Source organism: Gossypium raimondii, chromosome 5 (genome assembly GCF_025698545.1).
Source record: "Gossypium raimondii isolate GPD5lz chromosome 5, ASM2569854v1, whole genome shotgun sequence".
In the NCBI taxonomy this organism is placed as follows: Eukaryota; Viridiplantae; Streptophyta; class Magnoliopsida; order Malvales; family Malvaceae; genus Gossypium; species Gossypium raimondii.
In genome coordinates this window covers 50,904,937-50,921,336 of record NC_068569.1, presented here as the reverse complement: position 1 = coordinate 50,921,336, position 16,400 = coordinate 50,904,937, and the positions used below count along the sequence as shown (strand labels likewise).

Sequence of the window (16,400 nt, the reverse complement as noted above, 5' to 3'; positions counted from 1 at the left end):
TTATTAAAAATGAAATAAAGATGCAATAAATTCTATTTTGGGTAAATTACATCAATAGTCACTAATAGTTGACAAAACAATCACATAGATTTTATTTTAGTCACTCAACTTTAAAAAAATAACAAAACAGTCACTAATGTTATTAAAAACTGACAAATGAATCATTTATTAACGTTTTCTATTATTGTCTTAATAGGATCGCTGATGTGGACAATTAACTTGCCACATTGGAAACCCAATTAACCCAATTCGCAAATGTGGCAGATTGACATGGATTTTACCTAAAATTAGGCCCAGAATGGGAAAAAAAATTGGAGAAAAAATTTTGGCACACGGAACCTAGAAAAGTTATTAGCTATCGTGAAGCATGATTTTTTCCCATAATAGTGAAAATTAAAAATCGACGGTGAAAATGCTGAGTCTGACATCAAAACGGCTGATTGGGCTAACGTCAAGGAGATGACATCACAACCCGTTCATCGGCATCGGTTTAGTTGGAGCTCCTGCTTGTGGCGATGTTATGAAGCTTCGAATCAAAACCAACGACTAAACAACAAAAATTAGCAAAAACAAAAATACCAAATAGCAAGCATCCAAAATCAAACCAGCAAAAAAAGAGCAAGAATCCCAAATTGGCTTGCATCAAAAGAGAGAAGTAAAAAAAACAAACTAAAAAAGAAGAGAATCAAAAGAGAAGAAACCCACACCCATTTTGGGTTTTTACATTTTTATGAACAACTAACATGAGTTGAGAATACATTTTCAATACTTTAATTTTGTCATTATGTTAAAACCTTTTTTATTTTAATATTCTAAGTTAAATATAATAAATTTAATCAATAAAATTATCTAAACCTTAAAAATAACATGTTAATAATAAAAATGAAAGGGAGGGATCTACTTACACGGTATAAGATACAAAATTAAATGTAAAACTAAAGTTGTTTTTACATTTTTTCATATCTTTTGTACGATTAATATTTTAATGTTCCAACCGTCATATTTTGTATTCCATTTATATAGATCATGCATATAAAAGTCGATATAAACTAAAATTTTCTAACTATTTATTTTATGTAAAAATGCATACGCTCAATAAATATTAATAGATATAGTATTTTAGATCAATATGATAAAGACACCAGTTTGGTTTGAAAATTTACATGCGTAACAAGTACAATTATATTAATAAATTCAACAGTTAGATCATTAAAATTTTAATCATACAAAAGATATGAAAGAAGGTAAAACAACTTTACTTTTACACCGATATAAGATTGTTCGAGAGATTATATTAAAAATAGATATAATCATAACTTATAATGAGATTGTTCAAAAATAATCAATTAAGATAAATTTAATCAACCAATTAAGACAAAACTTCCTATTAATCTCATGGATGAAAATTTAGATTTTAATATATTTTTCTATAAAAATAAAATATATTTTAAAAATTCAACAATATTTAAACTAGTCATTGGAATTCATATTTAATAAATAGAAACATTTTATATAAATTTAATTATAAAATAAAGTAATTTTATTTTTAATATTATTTTAAATAATAAATTTTAATTTTAATTTTAATTTAATTCCTTCACTTAAAAAAGAAATCTAGTTGTGATCCAATCTTATTAGGCCAACATCTTTAAAGGTTGAAAAGGAAAGTGATTGATATATATACTATTATTAAATTTTAAATTTATAAAAATTTATAAAAAACTCACACATAGTCCAATTTGAATTAAAGATATCAAAATCTCAAAACCTCAATTTTATCATTTCAACTAAAACCTTTTTTTATTTTTATATATATATATATATATATATATAACATTAATTTTTTATCTAGGTCATTAGCAGGTTTTTTTCAGTAAAAAAAATCAAATGGATTCAAAATGTATTCAACTAGGGTTTTCTGGACCGTATCAATAAGCTAGACCCATACTTCGAGTTGTTTCATGCCATAAATCAACTTTAACGCACAAGAAATCCATTGGACAAGCGGATTCACATCTCTTACAACCAACACAATCTTTTGTTCTTGGAGCGGAAGCGATTTGCTTAGCTTTACATCCATCCCAAGGTATCATTTCTAACACATCGGTAAGGGTGCTCGGACACATTGAGTACACCCAATACATGTATCATAAATTTTACTTGAATGTGACATGGGATCTATAAATTTTGAACATCATAAAATTTCAATCTAGTAAACTTGTAAATAAATATAGTTAAACACCAGATGAATCAATGATTTACCAGAAATCAAATCGAGGGGGCTGGCAGGGTTTTGCCCCCTAAAATGTAAAATTGTTATTTACATCCTTAAATTTTTTTAAAATTTTAAATTAGTAAATGTAAAATTATAAAAATTTGATTTAATCCTTTAAAAATTATAAAGATATAGATTATAAAAATTAAAATTTCATTCGGCCACCCTAAAAAATTGTTCTGACTTCACCATAGGTCATGAGTGTGTCATAATTTGATTTTTAATAATAAAAATAAATGATGATCATTAGAGATGTACATGGGTCAGACTTGAACATGATATTAACAAACGCTATATTTATCTAAATTTAAAAAAATGAATTTGATATTTTTACTTTTACTTAAGAGGTATAAGTTGCTTATTTAACTCAATAAACATTGATTAAAATAAATGTTTATGATCACTATCATATGAAACTATGAATAAAATAGATAAATTCTTGTAATCATGAAATGTGGTGTGGTGATTGTTTACTTTCTCTCTTAATTATAAAGTTGGAGTTCGATCTTGGTCCATAAGAATGGAGTACATTTCATAACTAGCCATTTAGCTTAATAAAGAAATGAGTGTGGATAAATGCGGAAGAGGATCGTCAGTTTGTTCAAGTCGTAAATTTGACTTAAGGCTTTAGATGTTCGAAAATAAACTTAGATTTTGACACAAACCTAAAATGTAAACGAATCCAAGTTAGATTAAAAAATTTAAAGTTATCCCCGCAATCTGAAAATATTGTTAAAACTTTTCTAAAAGAAAACTAAAGAGAAAATCTTTGAAAATAAATACTCAAAAAGAATTTATTAACTCAAAAGAGAAGTTGAATAAAAAATTAAATTTTGTGTACAATGTAAGGGCCTTAAGTATACTAGAACTCTAATTAACCTAAACAAGAAGTAGTTTTAAACTAAACTTTCTTGTTGAGATAAAACTCCTAAATAACTTAAAATACTTCATAATTATAAAAAATTTAGAATAAAATAATAATATAATGAGAGATGATAAATAAAATATTGGACTCGTATATAACAAAATTAAGCCTAAAATTTGAACCCAATATGATTTAAACTCGAATTAAAAGCCCAAAACTCGTAATTCACGCCATAATCTCGTCTCGAAATTCTACTCGCGCAATCTTCACTAAAACAGTCATAACTTGAGTTCCTGAACTTGAAATTGAGTGATTCAAATTACATTTCGAAGCTAAGAGATAGATCTTCGAACGCTATGAAGACATCTTAATCCATAAATGCATGGATTCCATACAAATATCTGTCACAAGTTGACTAATATTTTCAGCTTGACAATTGACAGCTTAGTTGAGCCTTGAGGTAGTGTAAGCATATCATACTCATGGATCTGAAATTGAATCTTGAGACTCGCAACATAACTTTTTAGAGAACACCTATAATGAAAGTTTTAACCATTATTACCGACAGTTAACACCCTAATTTCGATAAAAAAAACTCATTGTAAATTCAGTCTCTAGTAACTTCTTTTGCCCAAAAATTTGGTGTTTACTTAAAAAAAAACCATTTACATAGCCCAAATAATTCGGCCCAATAAGGCCCAAATTGCTAACCCTAATCTTATCTCCCTAATATTAGCAGTGAAGTAGATCGAAGATACAAGTCTTATCTCCCTAAAGTTGCAGTAGAGCGGGTTAAAACCACAGATCTTATCTCTCTGAAGTTGCAGTAGAGCAGATCACATCCAATCCTATCTCCCTGAAATTGCAGTGGAGCGGATTAAAACCATAGATCTCATCTCTCTGAAGTTGCAGTAGAGCAGATCGCATCAGATTTATCTTTAAGTTGTAGCAGAACAAGTTGAAGTTATAAATCTTATCTCCTTGAAGTTGTTGTGGAGCGGATTAAAGATAGCAAATTTTGTTCTTTTGAGAAGCTACAACGTATGAATCCTATCTCCCCGACATTGCAATGAAGTAGATTGAAGCACCAGTTCCCATACCTCTGAGGATGCAGTAGGAAGGAATGAGGCTATTTGAAGTAGAGAAGCTACTTGAAGGGAAAAGAGCCCCGAAGTTTAGCATGGCCAGGCAAAATTGGCCATTTCTAAAGTTTTTGCTCCGTTCTCATTACACAATAACAAGCAAAGAGGGGCAGCTGTAATAGGCCAATTTTGGCCTGGCTAAAAAACCATTTACATAGCCCAAATAATTCGGCCCAATAAGGCCCAAATTGCTAACCCTAATCTACTAGCCCCAAAAACACAAAGGGTATAGCAGAAACCCTAGTAGCCGCCGCAACAATCTCACCCTCGTACGTCGTCGCGAATGTCACAGCACGACCCTCCCCCACGTACGTCTTGCCTCCAGTTGTACCTGCACCTACAAACAACTAACAACAATAGCAAATAAAGGGAAAACGAATAATAAACAATGAAGAGGGGGTTTTCGAGATTTTTTATTTTATTTTTATTTATTTATTGGCTATATAAAGCCAAATAAAGATACGTAAAAGGGGGAAAAAAGACAAAAGAAAGGAAATCAAAAGAGAAGAAAAATACAGATTCGAAATTTTTGAACAAAGGTTTTTTTCCGTTTTATTTTTGGTGTTCATTTTTTTTTCCTTTCTCTGTTTTTTTTATAAAAAAGAGTGAGGAGAAGCTTACCTCTTTGTTGGAGTCGCCGATTCGAGGCCATCTCCGTCGTAATCGGAGCTCTGGTACGAGGACGAATGAGTGGCGGCGTCAAAGGGTGAGGAGTGAAACCCTAACAGAGAAAAAAAAGAAAGAGTTTTGAGTTTTTTTTGTTTGTTTTAGCTGCAAATGTTTTTTTTTTGTTAAAAATTTTAGTTTAAATAGTAAAAACAAAATGACGCCGTTTAGGGGGGAGATCCGCGCGTCGACCTGACCCACAAGTGGGGTCCGCGCATTTCCCCCAAAAGGGGAAATTTATGGTTTTAAGCCTTCGAGTTTGTTTCATTGTTTTAATTTGGGTGTTTTTATTTTCTAGATTTGCCTCATTTGTTTCTAATTTTTTTTATTTTAATCCCTTTAAAACGCAGCGTTTGAGTGGTTGGGTAAATTTCCCTTTGGGTCCTCCTCCTGTTGCGCGCGTTTTGATTCGGTCCCTTTTCGTGTTTTTCTATCTTCGAATTTGGCCCTTAAATTCCGTTTATCTTCATTTTAATCCTTAACCTGTCCTTTTAGGGTTTTTTTTTATATACTGTTATATTGCATTACTATTATTGTTATTGTATTATTATTATTATTATTATTATTATTATTATTATTATTATTATTATTATTATTATTACACCTATACATATACATACACATTTTATAGCACATATTTCTCATGTTTAATAATTCAAAACATACGTTCATTTTATAGTATATATATACCCTTTTTATATTTTTATATTTTAAATATTTTTATTATTCCATATATCCCATTATTTCATTTACATATTGTACATATATATAAGTATTTAAATATATACATATATGTATTTTCATGATTTAGTATACTTATACATTTTTTTATCTTGTAAATATATACACATATACCTACTTTTGGTTTTTTTATTATCTTATTTTCATAATTTTCATATACATATATATACATTTTCATAATTTCTTAATATATTATTTTTCTATTTTTATAAATACATACATTTTTACAAAACATATATATCTTTTATATTTTAATTCCAAAAACATTTGTTTTACTTTACTTTCGTAAATATGTACATATACCTACTTTTATATATACGTTTTATTATTTATTTTCATAATTTTTTTACATACCTACATATATATACCTATATACATACATATTTTAATTTTATATATTCAAATTTCTATTTTTTCATATATTTAACAATTTATATACATCTGTATAAACCTAAATACATTTTTATTATTTTATTTTCATAAATATATATATATACATATTTTGTAAATACATGTACACATTTTATATATTTTTATTATTCTTTTATTTTCATAAATTTTGTATACATGTATATATATGCATTGACATTTTATAATACATATACATATAATTTAAATTAACGTATGTGTTCCATGTTGTATATTAACATTTTATCATGCTTTCAAAGAAAATATATGTTTTCATTAAAGCATTAAAATCATTTTTGTTCAAAGGCTTTCAAGATAATGCGATATTCGATATTTGGGATTTTCGAGAAGATTGAGCCCTAACGTATTGGGTTCCAATTTTCCTTGTTAAACTTAAATAATCGAGCATATCTTTTTCAAAACGCATAAATGTAAAAATCATTTTAGGGAATTTAACTCGTGTCCTAATGTATTGGACATGACATATTTATTTCTCGAAATGAAGATTTTCTTATAAAATAAAAGCCATATTCAAAGTTTGGGGATTTTGAGAAATTGTACCCTAACGTATTGGATCTCAATTTCTTCGTCTAACTTGAACAATTGATTATCCTTTTCAGATTTCATCATTTGAGTTTTTTAAATTTCTTTAACCCTCGACACTAAGACACTAAATAATCAATTTGGTACCGATTTTAGGGCATCACGAGGATGCTAACCCTTCCTCGTGCATAACTGACTCCCGAACTCGTTTTCTCAAATTTCGTAGACCAAAATCATTTTTAAGGTGGGCCGATCACACCTCAATAAAGGATCGGTGGCGACTCTAGTTTTTTGTTTTTAAAGGCGACAACTAAATTTTGTTTTCAAAAAAATGGTTTCGACAACTTTATTTTGGTATTTTTCATGTTTATTTTAAAGTTCATGTTGAGATTTATATTTGTCTCTTGTAACAATATCACTTTCAGAGTTTGAATCTTGGTTTTTCCCTTAAAAGTGTAATATGTCTTACTATATCTAATAACCAACTCTTTAAACATAAATATATTTCACAATATGTAATCCGAGCACCTTATATCAACATATTTCAATAAATAATATTCATCCCATCCAAAGGTATTTACACAATTTTCAAAATCTGATCAAACTAATTGGATAGAAAATTAATCAATGTATCAATCTTATAAATGATTGGACCAGTTGATCTATAAATCAATTGAACCAACAATAAAGTCGATTAAAACTGATTGAACTTAAAATTGAACAGTTGTCTATTCTTTAAATAATTTTTAGATGCTAACAATTTGTTTTACTTATATTTTAACCTATTTTTGTACTCAGTATTATTTTCATGTTGTATATAAACAAAATATTTTTACTGACAAAGTTTTTCATGTTCTCTTCACAACTCTAATACAAACACAAGAATAATTAATACGAGAAAAACTAAATTAATACGAGAAACACTAACACATGCATATGCGATGCGATAACCATGAATTTAGATAACACGTATAGGTTTAAAAATAAGATACAAAAATAATAAAACATAAGATTTGAATCTAATTAGTCATAATAACATATGAAATATGTAATTGTGCATATTAAAATAAAATATATAAAATATATTAAAAAGAATCTTTGGTTGAGTAGTAAATATAAGATTTTACCAATTTAATTGATGTGGATTCAAATCCTACCATATGCATATTTTTATTTATTTTTATTAAAATAAAAAGATTAAAATACCTTCGAGTAATATAACTTATTTTAATTATAAAAAAAAAATATTTCTGTAATTTCCCTAACTGTGTTGGTGTCAGAGGCGAATCCAGAGGGGTTGGCAGAGCCCCGTCCCCCCTAAAATGGAAATTTGTTGTTTTGGCTCTTTAGAAAATTTTAAAATTTTAAATTAGTAAAGGTAAAATTTCACTTTTGCCTCCTCTAAAATTATGAAAATTTAAATTAATCCTTTAAAAATGATAAGATGTAGACTATTAAAAATTAAAATTTCATTTCAGCCCCCAAAAATTTTCTAGCTTCACCCCTAGCCCAATTATTATTATAGATACATCACTATCTTCACTGGACACAAATAAGCATATTATTATGATAATGTGTTTTGGACTAATTAATCAAAACCCACCAAAAAAAGTAAAGATTGGAATTCAAATATAAAAAAAATTATCACTAAGACCCCTTCATTTTCATAATGTATCAGTCAACTATGTGATATCTAATTGAGTATAAAAAATGTTAATTTAACCAAGAGCTAGGTTTGGGCCGCTATCCGAACCAATCACCGAACTTAAAAATGTTAATTTTTGACCCGTGCCTAATCAACTCGAATTATTGTTTATTCAATGATGAATATAGGCGAAGTGATAATAAATTTACATTTTAATACTATTCAGTGCGTGTTTAATTCTTAGATTTGTAATTTATAATTATTTCTATTTGAAGATGATATAAAATTATGAAAGGATAAATGTATCGTCATAATAATATCAATTATAATTTTAAAAAATAGATATGATCTGTAGTTTCATAACTGACTTGATATATAAATATTAGATTGGATAAAGTTTTATTTAAAAAAATAAAATGATCTTACTGGTCAATCCGAACAAAACCCGAACCGGATTAAAGTTAAAAATAAACATTTTTATTGATAAAACCAACCTCATTCTTTTCTGATTTTGTCAAATTAAACAAAATCATATCATCACGTGAGTTGGATGCATTTAGATGACACAATTGGGAATCTTATAAAGCTCTTTTAATGTTCAAAAATATATAATAAAAACAATAATGAATGAATTTTTAAACTAATTTATTGGGAATATAAATAAAAACAATTTAATTCTCATTTAATTCTACTAATTTAAAATATTATTCAACCTCAATTTTATAGAATATGCTATTGAATTTCGATTTGATCCATACAGTTGAAGGATCAAAAGTAAAATAAACAAAGTAAAATAATATAATAATATTTATGCCTTCTAAGGTGTATGTTTATGTGGTCACTTCAAGTCCCTACAAAGTTGCTTAAAGATATCAATGTATATATACATAAATATATATTATACTAAATTATTACACACTTTTGGGTGAACTTTTTATGTATAAAATATATTTATAAAAAATATTTTTTTAAAATCAAATGTGATTATGATCGAAATTGTCAAAGTAAAGCTTTAATGTTTATGGTTATGTTCAAATCATATTATATGTAGTATAAATATCAAAATTATATATGAACTTCATTTCAATGTGTAATTTGATACATGAAGTTTGATTTGGTTCAAATGTATACATAGAATTTTTATTTTGATTCACTTGTAAACATTTAAAGAAATGAATATATATTTTTTAAACCAAATAAGTATAATTATTTGTGTCACATTTTCTCTTACATCCTAATGACTTGGTGTTGAGAGTAAGAGGGTTGTTGTTGAGAGGCTTGATCCACTGGGATGATGGTAGTAGCCACCTTGGAAGGTGGAGTGAAGAGACAGGAGGAGAGAGCATGCCAAGAGGAGCTCCTTAGTGTTAGAGGAAGAGACACTAGGGGTTGGTTGAAGCTGATGTGGCACAAATAGGCTAGGACTATGGGTTGACAATTGAGGGAGTGATGCAAGCAACTAGAAGAGTGGTGGAAGATGCTAAGAGAGTGATACAACAAACTGGGGGAGAGATAGAAAAGGTTAAGAAAATAGTGCAAGAGGTCAAGAGAACAACACTGAGGGTTGGAAGAGAGGTACAATAGGTAGTAGCAGACAACTGGGTTAGAGTTTGGCTTGAAGGAAGCTCAAGGGCGATGGGGTTAATGGGGGTCATTGGAGCTGTTGAGTTTGCTGAGTTAGTGAAGGTGGATAAGTTTGTTGGGTTTAGTATGAGAGGAAGTCATGGCTCAGTCTATACTCACTGTACCAATTGTTTATATAAGTGTGTGTTCAACAAGGAAGAGAAGGTGGTGGTGCTAAGGAGGGTCGATTCATTTAAGTTGGCTTAAAGTTGGAAAGGAAGATAAGTCGGTGAGGAATAAGGGAGAAAGGGAGACTGAATGACTAATCATATAAGGCATGCTGCAATAAGTACAGCATGTCGTTTGCTCCTTTTGTAGGATTAAATCACCATTGCCAATTAATTTTATTCAGGATGTCCACTGTCGGTAGAAGTGACTAATCATATACGACATGCTGCAATAAGCTAGATTGTCAGGACAAGCTTCACTGAAATATGAATATTCAATGAACTAGAAATTGATCAAATTGCACATTTTATATATTGCAAATTACATGACTTTCAAACACATAATAGGCTAAACAATATACAAAAGTTCAAAATCCGATTCAACTAATATGACACTCTCTCATCACGTAATTTGTTCGGATTTGTATCCCAACTAATGGAATGGAATAAAAACCATAGCAACATTTAAGTTCCAACCTCTACCACACCATGCAACTAGAGCATCTACTTAAACTGAATTTGCCAAGATTGTGACCATAAAGTATCCATTAATTAACTAATTGAAGATCGTTTTCTAAACAAATAATAGAACGGTCTGAAGTTGTACTTTTAAAAATGTTTTAATTAATACTTTAAGATTCTATAAATCAATAAAAATTTCTTTTTTAATGAATAGTAAAATATTCTTTAAATTTTTTATTACGATGCAGCATGCATATCTAATAGAGGTGAGCAAAATCTAATTCAATTCGAAAAACTCAATGAAAAATTTAAATTTTGAATTAAATAGTTCGAGTTATTTGAGTTATTCGGATCAAATCAAATAAAAAAATCAAGTTTTTCGGTTTAACTCGAATATGAATTACACAATTCGAGTTATTCGAAAATTCAAATAAGAAAAGGCAAAACTACGTCGTTTTGATAAATATTTACTCATTAAGTTAAAAGGCAAAACCATTATATTGTTTATGTAGTTAATTAATTTTCTACTTCTTCTACTTGTTAAATAATCGGCCCATGTAAATGCAACATTGAGTATAAATAATAGGATTTGTTAACTCAACTCGACTTGACTCGATTCGATTCGAAAAAAATCAAATTGAGTTCAGTTACTAAAATAGAATTCATCAACTTAACTAACTCAAAATTGTTTAACTCGATTCGACTCGACTCGATTGAATACTTACCTTACCTATGAATAGAGGTGCTCATGGGCCGAGCGGCCCAGCCCGGCCCGACGGCCCGCCCGAAATATGGGAGGATTTGGGTAAAAATATAGGCCCGAAATATGGGCTTAGGCAAAAAATGAGGCCCGTTTAGAAAATGGGCAGGGCTCGGGCCCAACTTTTTTGGCCCGGGCCCGGCCCGGCCGAAATATAATAAATATTTTTATTTTTTTAATTTTAAAATATTTTTAAAAAATTTATTTTTAAAATAAATTTTTTGTATTTATTTAAAAAGTGAGCCGGACCGGGCCGGGCTCGGGCTTAGATTTTTTTCCCGGGAAGGTATCGGGCCAAAATTTAGGCCCATATTTTGGGCCGGGCTGGGCCAGGGCCGAAATGTTTTTATGGGCCCGGCCCGGCCCATGAGCACCTCTACCTATGAATATTAAGCTTCAGGTTATCCGCAGGAGGCCCAAGCAGGGTAGTGATTTAAGGAGTTAGGGGTTAAAAAAAATATGGATTATAGGTTTTTTTTTATAGAAATTTATATCATTGAAATCCACGTGGCAGTGCAGTGCCAAATGTCGAAACTTGAACTTACACAATAAAATTTATTTGGTGAATTATCTTAAAAGTGTTTTGTAAATTGAGGTGGTTTACTTAAAATTTTATAAAAATACAAAAACATAAAATATTTTTATTAGTTTTGATATACAATATTAAAATTATTTTAAAATTAAATACAAATTAGTATGTTCATAAAAAAATTATGTTCATAAAAAAATTCAAAAGTATTATTGCAACATGTAAAAATAAAAAAATGATAATTTAAATAAACAAATGTAATGTTATCTTTATTTCATAAATTCATAAATTTGATTGATTTAGTTAATTAATTAATATAATTTATTATTAAAATTAATTAAAATGAGATTTACTTTAAATATAATTAAAATTTTTATATATTTTTGTTATTTCTTTTTATATTTTGTGTATATATATTAAAAGCTAGACCCATTTAATCATATTTAAAACTTAATTATTATTTAAAACTTAATTATAAAAATAAGTCCCACATTAAATATAATTAAAAACAAAACATTTTTTATAATATATAAATATATATTATTTATAAATAACATTATCTTCGTCATTCACATTATTGATAGTCTTTGTATTTAGATTGTGAATTTAGTTCATGTATTTAAATTTGCTTAATTTTAATTATATATTTTTAGTTTTAAAATTTTAGTTTTAACATAAACGATAAAAGTTGAATTTGACAACTAAAATTTTAACTACTTATCTCTTAAATATTTATTTTGTAATTGTTTTAATCAAAACAAATTTTACTCGCACTTAGATGCATCGACAAAATATAAATTATAAAAATAGAGCATTTTTCAAGTTAATCTAAAATTTAAATTTAAATTTAATAAATTTTATTAAAGTTATTCTAAAAATCTTTTGAAGTTAATAGTAATTTTATTAAATTTAAAAGGAAGATTTATAAGTATATATGAAGATTGCATTTAAAAATAAAAAACCCAAATTACGCTCCCAACCCTTTCCCTAAACACCACTTCGCAACCCAAAATTTACACTTCTTCTGCTACTGCCGCTGCCATTTCTGCTTTCAAGATATGGGTAAGCTTCCTTCTTTTTTTATTCTTCGTTCCGTTGTTAATGCTGGAAGCCATCTTTCTAATTTCCACTCTTTTTCTTCTTCTTCTAACACCATTGCGACCCACATCGAATGCCTAAGTAAGAAACTCATGTCCATGCCTGTTAGAGGAAAGGGAAAAAGAGACCACCGCTTCGATATTGTTGATCATGCTTTGATTTTGTTCAATAATTTGATTGAAAAGTACCCAAAGCCTTCAATTGTGGAATTCAATAAATTATTAGAAGCCATTGTTAAGACGGAACATTATGCCATTGTTGTTTCTAAGTATAGACAGATCGAATTATTGGGAATTTCCCATAATGTTTATTCTATAAACATCTTGATTAATTGCTTTTGTCAATTAGGTCGAATTGATTTTGGGTTTTCTGTTTTGGGGAAAATGCTGAAGTTAGGTGTTGAACCTAGTGCTGTAACTTTTTCAACTTTGATTAATGGGCTTTGTAATCAAAGTAAGATTTCTGAGGCCGTTTGTATGTTCGATGAAATGACTGAAAGAGGGTATCAACCTAATTTGATTGCTTACAATATAGTACTTAAGGGGTTGTGTAAGACCGGTAATACTGGTAGAGCTGTTATGTTTCTAAGGTTGATGGAAAGCAGAGGTTATGAACCCGATATTGTAGCATATAATACCATCCTTGACTGTCTTTGTAAGAACGGGTTGTTGAAGGAGGCTCTCGATCTCTTCTCCGAAGTGAAGGTTAAAGGCATTAGACCAGATATCTCTACTTACACTTGCTTAATTCATGGTATGTGTAATTCTGGCCAGCAGGGGGAGGCAACAAGGCTCTTGAATGAAATGGTGGATAACAATATTTCACTTAATGTTGTCATGTATAATACATTGGTTGATGTTCTTTGCAAGGAAGGAACGATTTCTAAAGCTGTAGAGACCGTTGACATGATGAGAAAGCAAGGCATTGAGCCCGATGTTGTCACGTATAGTACATTGGTTGATGCACTTTGCAAGGAAGGAATGATTTCTAAAGCTGTAGAGACCGTTGACATGATGAGAAAGCAAGGCATTGAGCCTAATGTTGTCACATATAGTACATTGGTTGATGCGCATTGCAAGCAAGGGATGGTCTCTGAAGCTAATGATATTGTTGACACAATGATAAAGCGAGGCATTGAGCCTAATGTTGTTACCTATAATGCATTAGTTAATGGTCATTGCTTGCAGAATAAAATGGATAAAGCTAGAAGAGTTTTCAACTTGATGATTGAGAAGGGTTGTGCACCTAATATAGTTACTTACAACACCATGATCAATGGATATTGCAAAGGTAAAAGGTTAGACGAAGCAATGGAACTCTTTCATGAAATATCTCGAAAGGGACCAATCCCGGATACTGTCACATACAACACTCTTATGCAGAGTATGTTTCAGTTAGGGAAAGTTTCAACTGCATGTGAACTTTTTAGAAAGATGCTTGCTTCTGGACAAGTTCCAGATATAGCGACCTGTTTGATTTTGCTGGATTGTTTATGCAAAACAGGTCATATCGAAGAGGCATTGAAACTTTTTCAAGCAATGCGAAACAGTGGGTTGGAAGTTGATATTGTCCCGTATACTATCCTAATTGATGGGTTGTGCAAAGCTGGGCATATCGAATTTGCCAAGGAATTATTTCATCAACTCTCAGACAATGGTTTAAAACCAGATGTTTATACATATTGTATAATGATTAATGGACTGTGTAAAGAGGGATTGCCAGATGAAGCATACAGGCTGTTTGGGAGCATGGGAGATAATGACTGTTTGCCTAATAGCTGCTGTTATAATGTAATGATTCGGGGGTTCCTTCGCAACAGCTATACTTCAAAGGCAACACAACTTGTTACGGAAATGGTTGGTAAGGGCTTTTCTGCAGATATATTCACAGCCACCTTATTTATGGATCTTATCATATACTCTAATAAATCAATCTTGCTCTGAAATGTTTCACAAATTGTGTAAAGATCATCACTTGCAATGTGAATCAGTTGTACATAACCATTGCACAGTGATAAAAGATTGTGGAACCTAGAATGAGGTTTAGTGTCTATTTTCAGTATTGTTGATTTTGTTCCGACTTGTGTAGCTTGTTGATCTTGATCTTAGCAACTTCTCGATCTTTTTGGTGGTGATGTTAAGAAATTAGGGGAAAACCAATATTGCTTGTGAATTTTAAAGCAGGGGCATTTGTACGAACAACTAAACATGAGTTGAGAATAAAAGGATTATTAGAAATTTGTAGTTTCCTTTACAAATTTTATCTATCAAAATAAAATAAATCACATTACTTCTTTTCTTTAATCTTCTCATTTTTTTCCCTTTTCTTCTCTTTCTTTCTTTATAGTTATTACATAGGGTTAGGATTTGATATTTGCTTTGATCCCACAATAAAAAAATATCTTAGTTTTTTAGTGGAGGACAGTAATGGTGCCCAATGGGCCAAAACTTTTGAAATATTCAATATTCCTAAATTTTTTTTGAAAGTTTTAATTAAACTCTTCTTTTTTGAAAACAATCATCAATCCCGCAAATTTTAAAATTGTAATCAAACCTCAATTCTTTTAAAATATTATCGCTACACTCTTATTTTTAAAAAATTATAATTAAACCCTTAAAATTTAGTCTCAAAATCCATCATTGGATTTTTTTAAATGAGATTTATATGAATTTAGACTCTTTAACCTCATGTGTTAACTCTTTGAATGTTGTTCTCTAAAGCAAGGTGACATTTTAAAAAAACTAAAATAAAATTATAGTATATTATTGTATCATGTTTTCAAAAATCATTACAATGGTAAAATTATATTTAGACCTATATGATTGAATTAACTATTTGAATTCCAACCTTTTGCTTCACCACCTTAATGACCTCATCAAATATAGGTTGCAAAGTATTTTCAATCGTATGCCAGTTTTTGTCTTTCTTTCCCCTAATTTGTGAGAAATTTGATTTAACCCTAATTGAAGTCAATGTCATGAATTGTTCCTTTGCATCATGTTAATTGTATATATTACAATACGTTTAAGGTTTAGGTTGCATATTGTAGCGACCTAAAAATTTTTGCACGGGCGCTAGTCGAAGTAATTATTAAAAATTTGAAAACAGAGTTTCGATTTTATTTTAAAAAGGGAGTCGCCACCGATCTTTTTTTTGGGTGTGATTGGACACCTAATAAATTCTCTTTTTTAAAAGAAAAATTATTTTTCAATTTTCTAAAAAAAGAGTCAATTTTAGGTTTACGTCAAAATCCAGAAAAATTAGGGTTCGAGAGTCAGTTACGCATAAGGAAGGTATTAACACTCTCGCGATGCCCAAAATTGGTATCTCGTTGAACGCGCGTTGACTTAATTTTCAAAATACGAGTTTAATTTAAAATTTAATCGTGATCCGATTGAAACACGAGAATTTTTTTAAAACACGAGAATTTTGAAACACCATAATAATTTTTTTTGAAAACATGGAAATTTTTGAAA

General features: G+C 29.5%; 1 protein-coding gene across 1 annotated transcript; it reads left to right on the top strand.

Moving 5' to 3' along the window:
* The first annotated feature begins 12,802 nt into the window (after positions 1-12,802).
* LOC105766423 (pentatricopeptide repeat-containing protein At1g63080, mitochondrial) lies at positions 12,803-15,161 on the top strand. The gene is made up of 2 exons (XM_052630080.1): positions 12,803-12,888; positions 13,273-15,161. Exons 1-2 carry the CDS (start codon positions 12,885-12,887, stop codon positions 14,865-14,867), a joined length of 1,599 nt encoding a protein of 532 aa, XP_052486040.1. The 5' UTR covers positions 12,803-12,884; the 3' UTR covers positions 14,868-15,161.
* Positions 15,162-16,400: the final 1,239 nt, after the last annotated feature.